Source organism: Macrobrachium rosenbergii, chromosome 10 (assembly GCF_040412425.1).
Source record: "Macrobrachium rosenbergii isolate ZJJX-2024 chromosome 10, ASM4041242v1, whole genome shotgun sequence".
NCBI lineage: Eukaryota > Metazoa > Arthropoda > Malacostraca > Decapoda > Palaemonidae > Macrobrachium > Macrobrachium rosenbergii.
The window spans coordinates 33,200,139-33,216,264 of NC_089750.1; the positions used below are offsets into that span (position 1 = coordinate 33,200,139).

At 44.4% G+C, this 16,126-nt stretch overlaps 1 protein-coding gene across 4 annotated transcripts in view; it reads right to left on the reverse strand.

Annotated features, from left to right (window-relative positions):
• The window catches only part of LOC136842588 (prolyl 4-hydroxylase subunit alpha-1-like), a 173,574-nt gene that overhangs the window by 44,417 nt on the left and 113,031 nt on the right, over window positions 1-16,126 (reverse strand). For all 4 annotated transcript variants that reach the window (XM_067110136.1, XM_067110135.1, XM_067110138.1 and 1 more), the window contains one exon: window positions 14,402-14,467. In XM_067110136.1, coding sequence (XP_066966237.1) covers window positions 14,402-14,467 — 66 coding nt within the window. The remainder of the gene's footprint in view (window positions 1-14,401; window positions 14,468-16,126) is intronic.

Consider the following 16,126-nt stretch of genomic DNA (forward strand, 5'->3'; position numbering starts at 1 on the left):
ATCTGGGGAGATAGTAAAGTAGCTATTGCAAAGGTGGGTAGCAAACTTGAAAACAAGAACACATTCATAGCCAACAGGGTATGGGAACATCTTTTATTCTACAGGAGTGTGGGTTCTACTTGCAGTATGTTCCCACCTAGCAGAATGCTGTCCTGCAGGGCAGACATTAAGCAACTTCATGAGCAATCCTTGTGGGCAAGAGGCCAAGCCATGTTACATGTCACAGGTCCCTAACCACAACTGATGACTCCTGAGACTATACATTTTCATCAATAGCAATGTTTGCAATACGAGAGTTGCAGAAGGAACTTCAGCTAGCACCTCCTGCTCTGTTACTTCACTTTTGGGAGGGTATATCAATTACAGCTCTCTTTACAATATAATGAATCATTTGTATAAATTTCTGAAAATTAGAGATAATCCCTTAACCAAGCTGGCTTATGTAGAACGACGCCATCATTGGCTCACTTTGTGTAGATATTTGGAGAGAGGTGAAGCTTATCATGAAATCGTTAAATTTTCCAGATGATTAAATTTAGTTTTAATCAATAATAATGTAATCTATTCTAGATATTGTTGGAAAAATGCTAGTAGTGCAATGGACGACTTAATCTTGATGCCCCCCCAAGGGCTAACTTGTAATTTTATATATCAAACACATACACAGAATACACCTTCACTGTGGGGTCAATACAGTTATCTCACTTTTCAGACAAGGGTGTTGGATGCCAGCAGTGAGAATGCTGGTTAAGAGCATCATCAAAGAATGTTTATGGTGTAAGCGGACACTCAGAGCTCCATTGCCACAACCTCCTCAACCCCAGCTACCGAGCCCTCGTGTGACTCTGACGACACTGTTTCACAATGTAGGACTTGACCATGGGGGTCCAATCAACATCCAGGAGGGTGAAGTATACATCCTCATAATTGTGTCTCAGCACTCGTGCCGTCTACCTGGATCTCGTGATGAACCTCAGTGCTGACACCTTTATCCTGTGTCTTCATAGATTTGCCGCCTGCCACGGTGCCCCAGCCATGATCTGCTCTGATAACCATGCCACAAACAAGTCTGCAAGCAACTTGTTAGCTGATCTCTGTGATGATGACATGACTCAGCTGTACTTGAGAGAAAGAGGGATACAATGGTATTTCCAAACTCCACGTTCACCTTGGAAGGACAGAATATTTGAGAGACTAATTGGGGTGGCGAAGCGTGCTCTGGCAGTCTCACTCGATAGAGCCTCGTTCAGTGAGGAACAGGCAAGAACACTTGTTAAAGAGGCAGTGTGTGTGTCATCAACAACTGCCATCTTACTTATTGTGGTGACACCCACAAGGACGAGGTTCTCAGTCTGCTGCATCTCCTACGAGGTAGGACCATCCAGTTGCTGCCTGCTGCAGCCCCTAATGAAGGTATGCCAGATACCTTCACAGCAAAGAAGATTCAAACTGAATATTCAAACTAGTTGATGCTCTGCATGCCTTTCGGTTATGTTGGAGCACCAAATACCTACGGGCTCTATGCCCAACGTCATCATTTTGGCCCTGGTGCGCCGACTCCACTCAGATGCGATGACGTCGTCTTAGTGAAGAAGATCGACCACCATCGTGCCGATCGAACACATTACCATGTTGGAAGTAAATGACAGACATGAAGACCATAATTGTGATACTATGTCGAGTGAAGTGAAAAAAGATATCAAACTCTTAAGTGTTGAAAGTGGTAAGGATAGTAACATGCATAATAGTGAAAGTATGGCAGTGAATATTGACAATCACAAACTAATTGATAGTGATTCAGAGGCAGTGGGTGAAGATAGTAGCGAAAGACAGAGTTTTGTGAGTGTAGACAGAATTCAGGGTAGACCCAAAAGAAAAGCGCCTCTAACCCAATGAGAGAAAATGGGACACTGGCTCTGTGAGGGCAAACTATATGGTATTGTTAAGAACGTGATGGGACTATGATTAAGTCCAAGGAACCCTTATAGTTAGGATAGGATGTTTATTCTCTGTGCTACCAAAAGAGAGAGGAGCACCATTATGCAATTTGTTCACATTCTTATTGTTTTTATGCACTGTGTTATGTCATTGTAAGGTACGTAATAGTGTCTAATGCCATTTTTGTGTTGCAAGCCAACCTCGATTTTGAGGCCTCCAATCGCAGTTGGGCAACAAGTCAGACCCAAATGTTGTCTCTCAGATGTCATTCTTAACCCTTCTTCCCTGGCTGTCAGATTCTTCTGGCTAGGAGGCTGTTGACAAAATCTGCAGGGATTTATCCGGCAAAAATGCTTATCTAGTCAGTTTAGAGATCAGTGGAAATAGCAAAGAAAATGTACTGAGTTATGTGGTGAGTAATCACTGACATGGAGGGCGAATGCAATGGTTCTGATTTGAAATGATATTGCTATTTCTTTTGTTACATGTCTTTTATTGTCGAGGAATGCGGTGTATGTTACTCTTTTGATTAATTAGAATTCTGGAACTAAGAAATTTGCTGAGAGTAACATAGTTAAAAACTTGAAATTTCTGAAAAGGAAGCTCTTTGGCATAGAACAGACGTGTTTTCTGTGTGTCACAGGCGACTGTCCTGTTAGAAATGTTCTTGCAAACTTAGGTTGTAAAGTCCCCGCTCAACGTGTTCTGTATGATGAACATCCCGTTTTCTGTGATTTGTATATTTATTACCTGTTCATTTGCCCTTGTACCAAGTATATGTGTCAGAGTATTTTTGTGTCCAACCAGCTATTGTTAATCATCATGTTTTCTATATGTACCTGTCCTGTTTTGTGTAGAGAAATAGTTTGACCTTGGGTCGCTTCATCAATAAACCAGCAGTACTTGTCTTCCTGCTCTTTCTTTAGCACCTCTCACAGTGGTGACCCCCGGAGTGGTTCCCGGAGCCCATTAATGGACCCAAACGGTGACTTAGTCTTGGCCCAATGAACCAACCCACGCCCCTAATGGACTAACCACGGCGCTCTAACAAAGCGTTTGGGCGTTACCGACCCTTGTTGGCAAATCACTGGCATCATTAGCGGACCCACACGGCACGCTCCCAAGCGTGTACTGACGCGAGTGTTCCCTCACACTCCAAGTGAGAGTGCGGAATGAGCACGGATGTGGACATTCCCAACCACATACAAATTACTGCGAGCTTCTCGGAGGCAGATGTCTTCCTCGCTCAACTCCCTCTTGCACCCTCCTCCACGCCGAAACCCGCGTGCTCCTCCACGCTAGTGCCTGCTCCCCGCGCGATGCCCCTCCTGACAAACCAACCGAGGATGGCCCTCAGCATAAAGCTGCCGCCATTCACCCATCAGAACCCAGCGTCCTGGCTCTACAGGGTTGAGGGGCAATTCAGCGTGGCAGGCCTGATCGACGAGGTGTTGAAGGCGGACATCGCTATCAACAACCTACCGGAGGAGATATACAGGAAGGTCGCCCTGTGGGTGACGTCAACAATGAGCCCTGCCACCTTCCAGGAATTAAAGGCCACTCTTGTCGAGACCTGCTCCCTGCTGGTCTCCAAGAGGGCCACCCGCGCCCACGGCCTCGCCATCAACCCCCGGCAAGACACAAACCTCTTGGAAACGTGGCATGCCCTCCAGGACCTCCTCCTCTTCCCCGAGACTGACAGCAGTGGCAGGCACAAAGAGATTAGCCTGTCGAGGGAGATCCTCCTGCGGCAGCTACTCCCAGAGGTACATGGGCAGATCACGGAGCTATACACCCTGCCAGTGGGGGACCTGATAAGGGTGGCTGACGGACTCCAGAGGGTGGCGAGGCGGGCGTCAGTGCCTGCACACCCCATCAACTACCTCCAGCCAGAGGACCCCACCACGGAATGCATCAACGTCGTCGCCAGGAGGCAGCCACCCCACCACCAGAAGAAGGAAAGGCTGGGACTTTGCTACTACCACCAGAGGTTTGGTAAAGATGCCTGGAATTGCGAAGCTCCCTGCCTTTTTGCCCATCCAAAAAACAGGGGAGGCGGTGGCCACCCTCACAGGCTGCCATGGCAGCAGCATCCAAAGCATCCAGGAGCCCCGCACAAGTAGGCTTCTACGTCTGCGACACTATCTCCGGCGGGATGATGCTGATCGACACTGGGGCCATGTGGTCAGTGTTCCCGCCTTCCAGAGAGGACCACAGGCGCCTGCCGGACCCGGCTGCCTCCCTGATGGCCGCCAACGGTTCCCCCATCCTCTACTATGACACCAGGCTCCTGTCGGTCTCCATCCTGGGCCGGAGATACAAGTGGAACTTCATCATCGTGGATGTTAGGACCCGACTCCTGGGTGCAGACTTCCTCGCCCACTTCGGACTGGCAGTCTATGTAGGCTGCAAGTGCCTGCTGGACACCAAGTCCTGCCAGTCCCTGCCCTTGTCACCGGGCCCCAGGGTGCCCACAACCTCTTCTGTCTCTCCCCACCAGTACCCCTCCCTCCTGAAGGAATTCCCAGAGGTATTCAAACCCAAGCTTCGTCAGGTGCCCGGGGCCCCTGCCAAACACGGGATATATCATCACATCAAGATACGGGGCCCCCCCCGATGCACGCAAAGTTCCCGAGGCTTCCCCAACAGTGCCTTCAGGAGGCCAAGAAGGCCTCCGCCGAGATGGAGCTTATGGGCATATGCAGGAAGGCCCCCAGCCAATGGGCCTCCCCCCTTCACATGGTGCAGAAAACAGATGGCTCCTGGAGACCCTGCGGTGACTACAGGCGGCTCAACCTCGCTACAGAGCCCGACCACTACCCTCTACCAAACATGCAGGATCTGACGGTCTCCTTCCATGGGGCCAAAATATTCTCAAAACTAGATCTCTTAAAATCATATTTCCAGGTACCAGTAGTTCCAGAAGACATCCCCAAAACCACCATCATCACGCCCTTTGGGTCCTATGTCTTTGCCTTCTCCACCTTTGGCCTGAGGAACGCAGGGGCAACCTTTCAGAGATTGATGGATAGCATCCTTGGGGACCTGAACTTCTGTGTCTGCTATGTCGATGATATCCTAATATTTTCCAGATCCCACAAGGAACACCTTTGGCACATCCAGAAGGTCCTGCAGTACCTGCAGGAGAATGGCCTCATCGTCAGGTTCGACAAGTGCACCTTTGGCGTCGATAAGGTGGAATTCCTGGGCTAAGCGATATCCCCGGGAGGCATCCGCCCCGTCGCATCGAAGGTCGAGGCCGTTGGCAGGCCCCACCCCTACCTCCGTCAAAGCCATACAAGAATTCCTTGGGATGGTCGACTACTACAGGAGGTTCATCCCTGGGGTCGCGCACACCATGGTCCCCCTGACAGTGATCCTCAATGGCTGTCCGAAGACCTTAGTGTGGGGCCCCGACCAGCAGCGGGCCTTCTCCCTGACGAAGGCCGCCCTCACCAAGGCAACAGCTTTGGCCCACCAGGACTCCGGAGCCCCCCTCCAGCTAACAACGAATGCCAGCAACGTTGCTTGTGGGGCTGTCCTGGAACAGGTCGTCAACGGAGCCCCTCAGCCCATCGCCTTCTTCAGCAGGAAGCTCAGCCCCACCGAGTCCCGCTACAGCACCTTCGACAGGGAACTCTTCGCGGTGTACCAGGCGGTACGCCACTTCAAATTCCTCCTGGAGGGTGCGCCCTTCACAGTTTGGATGGACCACCAGCCGCTGGTCCACGCCTTCACAAAGTTGGGGGATGCATGGTCCTCCAGGCAGCAGTGGCACCTCGTGGCCATCGCGGAGTTCACCTACACCATCAGGTGCTTCCCCAGCAGGAAGAACCCAGTAGCCGAAGCCCTCTTGAGGATCGAAATTGACGCAATGCAACTTGGGATTGACTACAAGGACCTTGCCTGCGAACAAGCCGCTGTCCCAGAGGCTCCAGCTTACCGCACCACCATCATGTCGCTGAAGTGGAAGGATGTGCCCCTCGGCGCTGGAGGGCCAACACTGCTGAGCGACGTAAGCACTGGCCACCCCGCCCACTGGTGCCCGCCTCCCGTCGTCGGCTGGTCTTTGACGTCATCCACGGACTGTCCCACCCCTCCGGCAGGACAACGGCCAGGTTACTGGTGGAGAAGTTCATCTGGCACGGCATACGGAAGGACGCAACAGCCTGGGCAAGGCAGCGCACACAGTGCCAGGCCAGCAAAGTAGGGCGGCACACCGAAGCGGGGGTGGGCGACTTTCCCAAGCCAGGGAGATGTTTCGGGCACATCCACGTCGACGTAGTGGGTCCTCTTCCCCCATCAGGAGGAGCCAGATACCTTCTGACAGTCGTCGACCGCTCCACCAGGTGGCTTGAAGCTACGCCCATGGAAGAAACCATCTCCAGTGCGTGTGCAGAGGCACTCCTCTCCAGCTGGATCAGCCGGTTCGGTGTCCTGGACCATATAACTACGAGCTGTGGACTGCCTTGGCACGCCTGCTGGGGACCACTCACCACAGCACCACCTACAACCCCGCAGCCAATGGAATGGTGGAAAGGTTCCACAGGTCCCTGAAGGCGTCCCTAATGGCTCGTTGCACCACCGAGAACTGGAAGTACCAGCTGCCTTGGGTCCTCCTCGGGCTGAGGACCACCCCCAGAGCCAACGGCGACCCATCTGCAGCAGAAAAGGTCTTCGGGGAGTCCCTTGTAGTCCCGGGGGAACTCATCACAGAGGACCGGCACGACTTAACAACGCAGAGGCACCGCGACACGGTTGGGAAGTTCGCCCCCTGCCGGCGGACATATACTGACAGGACATCCCCTTCATGCCTCCCGGTCTATCCTCCGCCACCCATGTCTTTGTCAGGAACGTCCACCCTTAACCAGGCCCTACAGGGGGCCTTTCCTCGTACTTGAGAGAAACAAGAAGGCATTCCGGGTGGCTGTCCACGGGAAGGAAGACTGGGTACCGATAGACCGCCTCAAGCCCGCATTCCTGGAGGAAGCCATCAGGGGCACTTCCCAAAGGCCCCGCAGGAGGTGGCGCCCCCTCAGCCCACCCCGTCAGCAAGAAAATTTCATGGGCGCCCCCGGAAGGCCCCTGGTCCGGGCAGGAGAGCAACCCAACACTCCCATCCACAGGGCACCGAAGAAGTGGAACACACACCCCAGCTGGCATCGAGAAAGCGCGGCCCCCTCCGCCGCCCCAGCAGATACCTGCTTTGATCAGACGTTACCTACGTCTTGGGGGGCGAGTATTGCAAAGTCCCCGCTCAACGGGTTCTGTATGATGAGCATCCCGTTTTCTGCGGTGCCTTTACAGCTGACCTGAGGTCGCACGTACACAATCTTATTATCATTATTGGGATTTGCATATTTATTACCTGTTCATTTACCCTTGTACCAAGTATATGTGTCAGATTATTTTTGTGTCCAACCAGCTATTGTTAATCATCATGTTTTCTATATGTACCTGTCCTGTTTTGTATAGAGAAATAGTTTGACCTTAGTCACTTGTAAATTTTTGTACTGGCGGTCTCTGTGTATACGCCAACATCCGCATGCCGCTTTATAAGTGGGTCGCTTCATCAATAAACCATTACGGGCTGCTCTAGGAGCAAGAGCCCGTGCTGGCACAAGGCCAGCTAAATCTGAAACATCATCATCATTAAACCAGCAGTACTTGTCTTCCTGCTCTTTCTTTAGCACCTCTCACAAGGTAATTGTTTTGTTTTTTAATCTAATTTGATCAACGCCCATATTTGCCTTGCATTGATATGCATCTTTCACGTAGTAACACTACATTTGTAGGCTCTATCATATTGTGATTTTAGTGATTTGTAACAAATTTAACGTAACTTTCTGCGTCTTAATTGCCGCCCCACGTGTTCCAGAATTCGCCCTTCGTTTCTTGCTCAGTGTTCTTGATTGTAAACCCAGCTATAGTTTGGATTAACGTAAAGTCATTGTAAATTTGCATGTAATTTTCCTGTTAACGAAGTGTTACCCTGTAGTGCTGGTTCGAAGCCACAGTCAGTGGACTTCGAATCCTTGCCCAGCACAATGGGCACGAACCCGTATAAAAATAGAGGGAAATTCTGGACATAACCTGCCAATTACGGTTTTATCATAATCAACTGGATCCTGTCGCCTGCAGAAATGAATCCATATTTTTCTAGTTTCTTGTTATTTTAGGAAGTTATGGAATGAAATGCTTTCTTTTTTGTCGAAACTGGAAAAACATCTATATGCAGTACAAACTCTTGGCATTTTTATAGTCACCCAGGAAATCTGAGCTATTATTTAAGGCATACATCTTGCATTTCTACGTCCTTATTTTGGCAAGCATTTCTAGTTTCAGATGTCAAGAGCTCCAATATTTTCCGAGTCATATTTATCTTTTAAGGGGAGGGCACGCTTCGATTTTTTATGAATATTTTTGAAATTTAAAAAAAATGGTTAAATGGCCGTAAGACATGAGCAACACCTTCGTTACCACGTGACCAAAGCATTTTTTCGAAATATTAAAATTGATGGGGTTTTGGGCCTCCGCCCCCCACACAGTGAGGTATAGCTGACGTTTGGCTCCTAATGACTATTGTCATTTTTTCCTTTATTCGCCTAATTTATTAATTATTTTTATTTTGTATCACCTTGTCTCCTACGTCTGGCAGTTTCTGGCAACAACAATGGCTTATTCCTTGGTGAATGCGTGGTCTAAGAGAGGCTGCCGAGTGCCGAGTCAGTAGCCAGATCACGTCTTTTATATATTCTATGATATTTTTTTCTTCATCATGTGATGGACATTTGCTAAAATGGTCTTTGAGGACTTTTTCTTCTCACCTGCTGTAGTTTCACTTTTCCCACATATAATTTGCAACTTGTAACTTTCTTCTTTTGTAAAACTCCAAGAGGAAGTGTCCTTAAATGCTTACTATGTACATTCTGCTGTAACTTCTTAGTAGCTCGCTGCAGATCAGTTAATTTTTTTTTTTTTTAACTAGAGAGTTCTTATTTTAATAATAGTCTGGTTTCAGTTTTTTCTTCCGATTCTGGAAGCATATTTCACACTTGCTTGCTTGTGGCTTCCATTTTTTCCATTCAATTTCAGTGAAAATCTCCACTGGGTTGACTTGTCATACTTTGAGAAACTGCAGTCTCATCAGATTTTCCTGCAGGCATTAACACATGATCAGTTTTGAAGGAAATTACTGTGAGGGCATAATAGTATGGTATATTCAGTATTGTCAGATATGACGGAGGAGAGCGAGCTGAGAATACACCGGACTATTCAGTGTATGTAGAGAAGGATATTTATGTGTACAACTCATAGGAATCCTTTATGTGTACAACTCATAGGAACATGTGATGTTTAATTGCAAAACATCACAAGGAAAAATGAACGAGGATACAGTTCTAACCTGATTTGTCTGTTAAGACATTTTCCAAAGGATTGGTATTTAGAAGAAATGTACATTATATACAGCATATGCTATGATGAAAAGTGCATTGCATGTGAACATGTAAAGTCCCCGCTCAATGGGTTCTCTATGGTAGACATCCCATTTTCTACGGTGCCTTCACATGCGACCTAAGATCGAACGGTCGCAACCTTATTATCATTATATTGTGAATTGTTTATTTATTATCTATTCATTTGCCTTTGTACCATGTATGTGTGACAGAGTATTTTTATGTCCAACCAGTTATTGTTAATTATGATGTTTTCTGTATGTACCTGTCTTGTTTTGTAGAGAAATAGTTTGACCTCAGGTCACATGTAAAATTTTTGTACTCGCGGTCTTTGCGTATACGCAGACGTCTGCACGCCGCTTTATAAGCGGGTCGCTTTAATAATAAACTAGCAGTACTTGTCTTCCTGCTCTTTCTTTAGTACCTCTCACAAACATATGCTATACAAACAGTTAATTACAACAGCTCCAATAATTTTTATCTCATTTTCATGCAACATTATTTCATTTCCATAATTATAAGTTGATTCGAGTTATTCATGCATTCCCACTTGCATAGACACTCCAAGTCTTCCTTATCCTTTATATACAGCAGCTATATCAATTTTTTCACTTATTCTGGGACTCAACTCTTATCTCTTACAACCATCATACATTATATTCATTCTTTTATGATGTATAGAAAAGAACCATCCTCATCTTCTTCTATCCAAAGACAAAATTCTCTCTTAAAGATTATCAGGTACGTTTTGGTAAGCCAAAAATTATAAACTGAAATGAAAACAGGCTGTTCATCCTCCTGCTTTCCAGCGTCATCTTAGGCCGGGTATTCACAATCAGGTTTACTCGTCAGATCTTCTGTCAGTTCATCGAATCTGGCATTAAAACTTACATGTAGACGACAGTTTATGGGCGGAGTCAGTCCACTCACCAGAACAGGTGAACTGATGGAATTATCCAAAGTTCTTCCGACCGACTGACAGGCGATTGCATGTGTGGACGGGTAAGCATCGATTTTGCGACAGTTTGCCGCTAGATTTCACCTGAGAAGGATCTCGGCCACTAGGACCAGAATATGAATAAACTATGTATAAACCTAATTCACTTCATTGTTAGACCCTGCAGTGGTATTTGTAGGCCGTTGTGAGCCCAAACTATATGATAAAAATAAAATATATTTCCATGTGATACAATAATTTCAGTATAGGCCTAGGCAAGTGTCATGCCTTTTTATTTTTCTTTAGTGAAATTAGGCTTCGTGGTTCATTTCATAAATAACTGAAACAACCCCCAGGTTCTAATGTAAACTTATTCATTAATATTGTATGAGAGTAGACGTCTCCTCAGCAAGCAATATTTGAAACATACTCGTTTATGCCTTTTTGTTTATTTACTATTATGAAGTGAATTGCCGCAGCAGCTAGTCTATGGAGCTCCACCTCCTCATCAACCATCAGTGTCATATAGTATTGCCTTGATGAAGGCAAGGCAAGAACTGAAGACTATTCTACTCTTTTCATGTGGATGCTCATCTATCGAACGGTTGGGGGCAAGGTCTTAGGAAACTTGGTTGCAGGTGGACTCAGGTAAATATGATCGTGAATACCCAGCCTTACTCTTGCTCGTATTTAATCCCAGCTTTCTCCGCTCTTTAACACTCCAACTTTAACTAGTTTGTGCACTTTTACCTTACTACTGCTAATCAGTACCATAGTATCTGCAAACTTAACCAAACATTTCACACACTATTCATGAGTTTCCAGACCCACAACTTTGCACCTATATTTAATTGCCTCCCTCTGACATCTCACATCGCTCCATCCATAAGAATATTAAAGCAGCCCTTGAAAAAGAACACATCCTTGTTTTAAGCCAACTTTTACGCAGACCCAATTAATCTCTAATCTACACATTGAACAAACCTTCACAGGTATCATGAAACTTTCATTGTTTTTGACAACTTATCTTTTGTGCCTTGTATCCTCAATACCCTCCACATTACCCCTCTACCAATTCTTTCATCAACTTTTCGAAGTTCACATATGCAACAAAGTTCTCTCAATTTAGTTTCAAACATTTTGCTTAACTGTCCCAAACACTTGATCTTCATACCCTTTCCCTTCTCTAAACCCATACTGTTCTTCTATCAATCCTTCTGGCAAACTCTCTTGATCAATATCCTGGCAAACTAAGTAAAGTTACAACCCTATAATTCTTCAGTCTTTTCTGTCACCACTATTGCCCTTATTACAGTGGAACCGTTAATGTACCTCTCACTCAATACTGTGAAACACATTTCTTTAATCTAGTCAAACCTTATACTCCCCAGTCAACCACTTATTCACACTACCATGCCATAGCATCTCACTTGTGATCCAATCAACTCCTATTTTTGTCTATTAACCATATCTTAATTGCCCTTCTGTATCCCCAGCAATCACTTTTTCAAGCATTCTCAATCTTACATTGACACATCGTTGCCCAAGTCAAGCCTCCCTCCCCTCTACCTACACATTCAGCCATTCTTAAAACTACCAACACTGTCAACCACAGACCATATTTACTTCAGACAGCATCTCTTCATTTATATTTATTTACTCTGAGATCCAAATTATTTACTGTACTCTGAGATCCACTAGTTCTTTCAACTTCATTTTGACCTTTACTTCCCTGAATGATAATTTGGTGTCTCTAAATTTTTTGCTTATTCTTATGCCCTTACTTTTGTTATTGGCCATATCTGCTCTCTGACTCTCTTTCTGACTGCCTTACCCCTCCTTCTCTACAGTACATCTGTACACTATTTTCTCTTCTACTGCTCGGCCGCACCTCAAATAATTCCTTTTCCTTTCACAAACCTTTAATATTCCCATCCCACTACTCGGGTTTTCTTCCCTCTTCCTATATTATTTAACCACAAGCAATCCCAGCAGACTCTGGCTCCATCCTCAGATTTTACATGCTCTTCATATAAATCTTTCCACTTTTGTGTCTTTTTATCCATTTTCACCTTATTTGCCCTTTAAACATCCTGTCGTAATTATGTTTACAGCTACTTTTTTCACCCGTTAACCTCCAACTTAAGCTCTATAATTGAATATATATATATTTGTATATATGCTGACCTAAGCACTGATTGGGTAATTGGCAGGTAGAAAACTATATTGGTTGCAACCAGGACTTAGAAAAAAGCTTGCTTAGAACCAGAAGGCTACACCCTTCATCACCATCCTCTATGAAGGTAAATGGTACATGGTGTGAAATTATATATATATATATATATATATATATATATATATATATATATATATATATATATATATATATATATGTGTGTGTGTGTGTGTGTGTGTGTGTGTGTGTGTGTGTGTGTGCGCGCGCGCATAAGTAGTACCTAGTTGCAATTTACTACTAAAAGACAGAATGGCGTCACCTTATATTACAGTTACTTCAGGGCACCCGAGGAAAGGGTGTACAACCAATAAGCCTGCCTAGCTAAGGTGCAGCTTCACCGCCATATAAAAGACTATTTAGTTAAAGTCTAATGTACCTATTTTCCCTAAACAAAAGCCGAAGATATAGATGCCTAATAAGGGGAAGAAAAGGCTTTAAAATCTGGCTTGCCAACAGCAACAGCGGCCCGATTCGTTAGGTGCCATTGTTTATCTTGCTGCTGAAGGTGTAAAGTCACCAATTCGGCGCCAGGATAGTGTTTCGGCGGCGCCATTAATTAAGTCTCCGCTGAGCTTGTTTTCTTTGGTGACTTCCCGTTTTCTTCAAGCTAAATTAGTCACGCCTAAAACGTGCCAGGTCACGCATTTTTATCATTTTTACTTTATGGTATTTATACGAATGTCACACATTGTGTATCACATGTTTCTTCATTCACAGGCATCAAGACTGTATCTATATTGTGTCTCTGTATGTTTCGTATTGTAATTCGTACTTGTTCACTGTATATTATTATTTATTGTTTCGACCTCAGGTCACAGTCAATTCCATTGTCTCTCACGGCCCGGCGTCAGTCGGCCGCAATATAAGCCGCCTGGATCTGTAATAAACCAGCAGTAACCTTTACCTGCTCGTTTCTTTGACACCTTACAGTGGTGACCCCGGAGTGACCCGGAGCCATTAGCGGACTCACACGGCGACTCAGTCTTGGCTCCAGGGTTTCTCCAAAAAACGCTCTTAGCGGCCTAAACACGGCGCTGTAACCAGCGTTTGAGCGTGCTGACTCTCGTCGGCGTACCCCATCAGCGGGGGGGGAGTATTTGTAAAGTCACCAATTCGGCGCCAGGATAGTGTTTCGGCGGCGCCATTAATTAAGTCTCCGCTGAGCTTGTTTTCTTTGGTGACTTCCCGTTTTCTTCAAGCTAAATTAGTCACGCCTAAAACGTGCCAGGTCACGCATTTTTATCATTTTTACTTTATGGTATTTATACGAATGTCACACATTGTGTATCACATGTTTCTTCATTCACAGGCATCAAGACTGTATCTATATTGTGTCTCTGTATGTTTCATTGTAATTCGTACTTGTTCACTGTATATTATTATTTATTGTTTCGACCTCAGGTCACAGTCAATTCCATTGTCTCTCACGGCCCGGCGTCAGTCGGCCGCAATATAAGCCGCCTGGATCTGTAATAAACCAGCAGTAACCTTTACCTGCTCGTTTCTTTGACACCTTACAAAGGAGGTGATACCACGTAAAATGGACAATCCACTGTAAGCAGGTAAGAAATGATTTCAGGATGATATTTTATCAAACCAAATGATTTTAGAATGATAGCTCGAAACTCGGATGTTATTAAATCAGGAAGGCTATCCTAGTGGTAGATTTATTCCTTCCTCTTTTTAAGTCTGTTCCAATACACAAAAGGACATGAAATTCATGATCTTACTTTCCATCGGGAATTTGATTGATACTTTATAACATAACTGCTGAATTTTGTGGTTCACATATCCAACTAATGCTAGAAAAACAAACTTTTTCCGAGAACTTACGTAAAACATGAAGGTACCAATCCTGTCTCCTCCGTAAAATTCAGCTGGGACGTCGACGTTGTCTTGCTGTTAACATCATTGCCATCATAGAAGAGAGATACAACACATTACAGATGCAATGATAAAATACTCTTTAACAGTATCCTAATGGCGGAAATCTGTAAAACTATAGTTTATGTGTAACTTTCATTTGTATAATCTGCTCAATTTTCATGAGAAAAGGAATTGTTTATACTCGTAATTTCACGTGTGAAATTTTATAATATTAAAATAATACTGAACCCAATAATATGTTAACAAATTCAAATATTTGTTTTTCCCATTTGTACGGCCACTGGTGAATTATTCTCTTTATCTGGTTTAAATAAATACTTATGTTGTTATTTTTCCAGTACCCTTGCAATACTCTATCTAATTACAATTTTCAATTTTAAGTCTCGGTCAACGTGTATTTCTGCATCAAAGAATACAGCAGCACATAACAGTATATCATCAGAAGTCTAGAGTTATCTTTGGATAATTCTAGCGGGGTCGAAGCAGGCAATCTAAGAGACTTTTAAGAGAAAATGTAAAAACTCATCATCTCACGGTTTACAAACCTTGGTCTTACAATGCCTCGTGGGCTCTGCTACTAACTCAAGGATGAGTGACAGCGAATACTATACTATAGCTTACTTGGGTAGTTTATCAAATTAAAGCTTAGCAATGTCGGCACTCGACCATTTCCCTCATTTTGAGGAACACTATGAACAACTGGGACGTTTAAACAAAGCAAAGCAATCACAGAAAAGTAGATTAATTTTATTCTAGATCACAAAAGAAAGGCAGATATAAATAATACAGTATAATCTTTGTATGAGTCAACTGATTTTCTGGCAGTTTTACTATTCGTAGGCTGTGTGCATTATGAAAGTTGTACAGTTTCTAAGAGTTTCAAATGAAGCACATAGCATATGAATAGTTCTGGAATTAAACAAGCCATCAATGAAATGCTACACTTTTGTTCCATTTTCAAAAGCATAAAAAGTTTTACGCCTTCAGTTTTCCAAAGTATTTAATCAGAAACATAATCCAGAAAATCGATTATTGCAGTTAGGAACATCCTCTCGTAGTTTATATATGAATTCCATGTTTTTGGCTACAATACTTATGCCAAAATTACCATTCTGTTTATTTACACCAGTCCCTTGAATGTATTATGAAAAAATTGAGAGCAGCATTTTTCAAAGTTATGTTATCTTTCTTCAACCTTTATGACAAGAAAACAGAACATTGAACAGTAATGGCATTATCATAATTTCTGTCTGCTAGAGAGGTGGTGCCTTTGCTTAAACGTGCAATTTCTTCTGGACTAACTCTGCTAGTAACAGAAGAAAAACGTCCTAGGCCCTTTTTTTTTTCAATAACTGATTGTTTCCCCCTACTCTCTGGCTCTGTGCACGGACAAATACTGGCAGGAATTATTTATTTTTTTTTTTTTTGTGGCTTCCTCGGGCAAAAGGGTTTTAGAGCTTCAACCAGCAAGCAGCTGAAAGCTAAGGAGGAGGCATCATGCAGCTCAGGAAGAGGATATCATCGACCAGCACCAGAAAAGGTAGCGACTACGACAGCGACTCGTTTTCCTAGCAGTTGCATTTTAATGTCATTCAGTATGATTTCGAAAGTCGGTAGGTACAGATACACAATTCAGTCTTTTAAAATTAGTCATGAAGTATGTATCTTCTA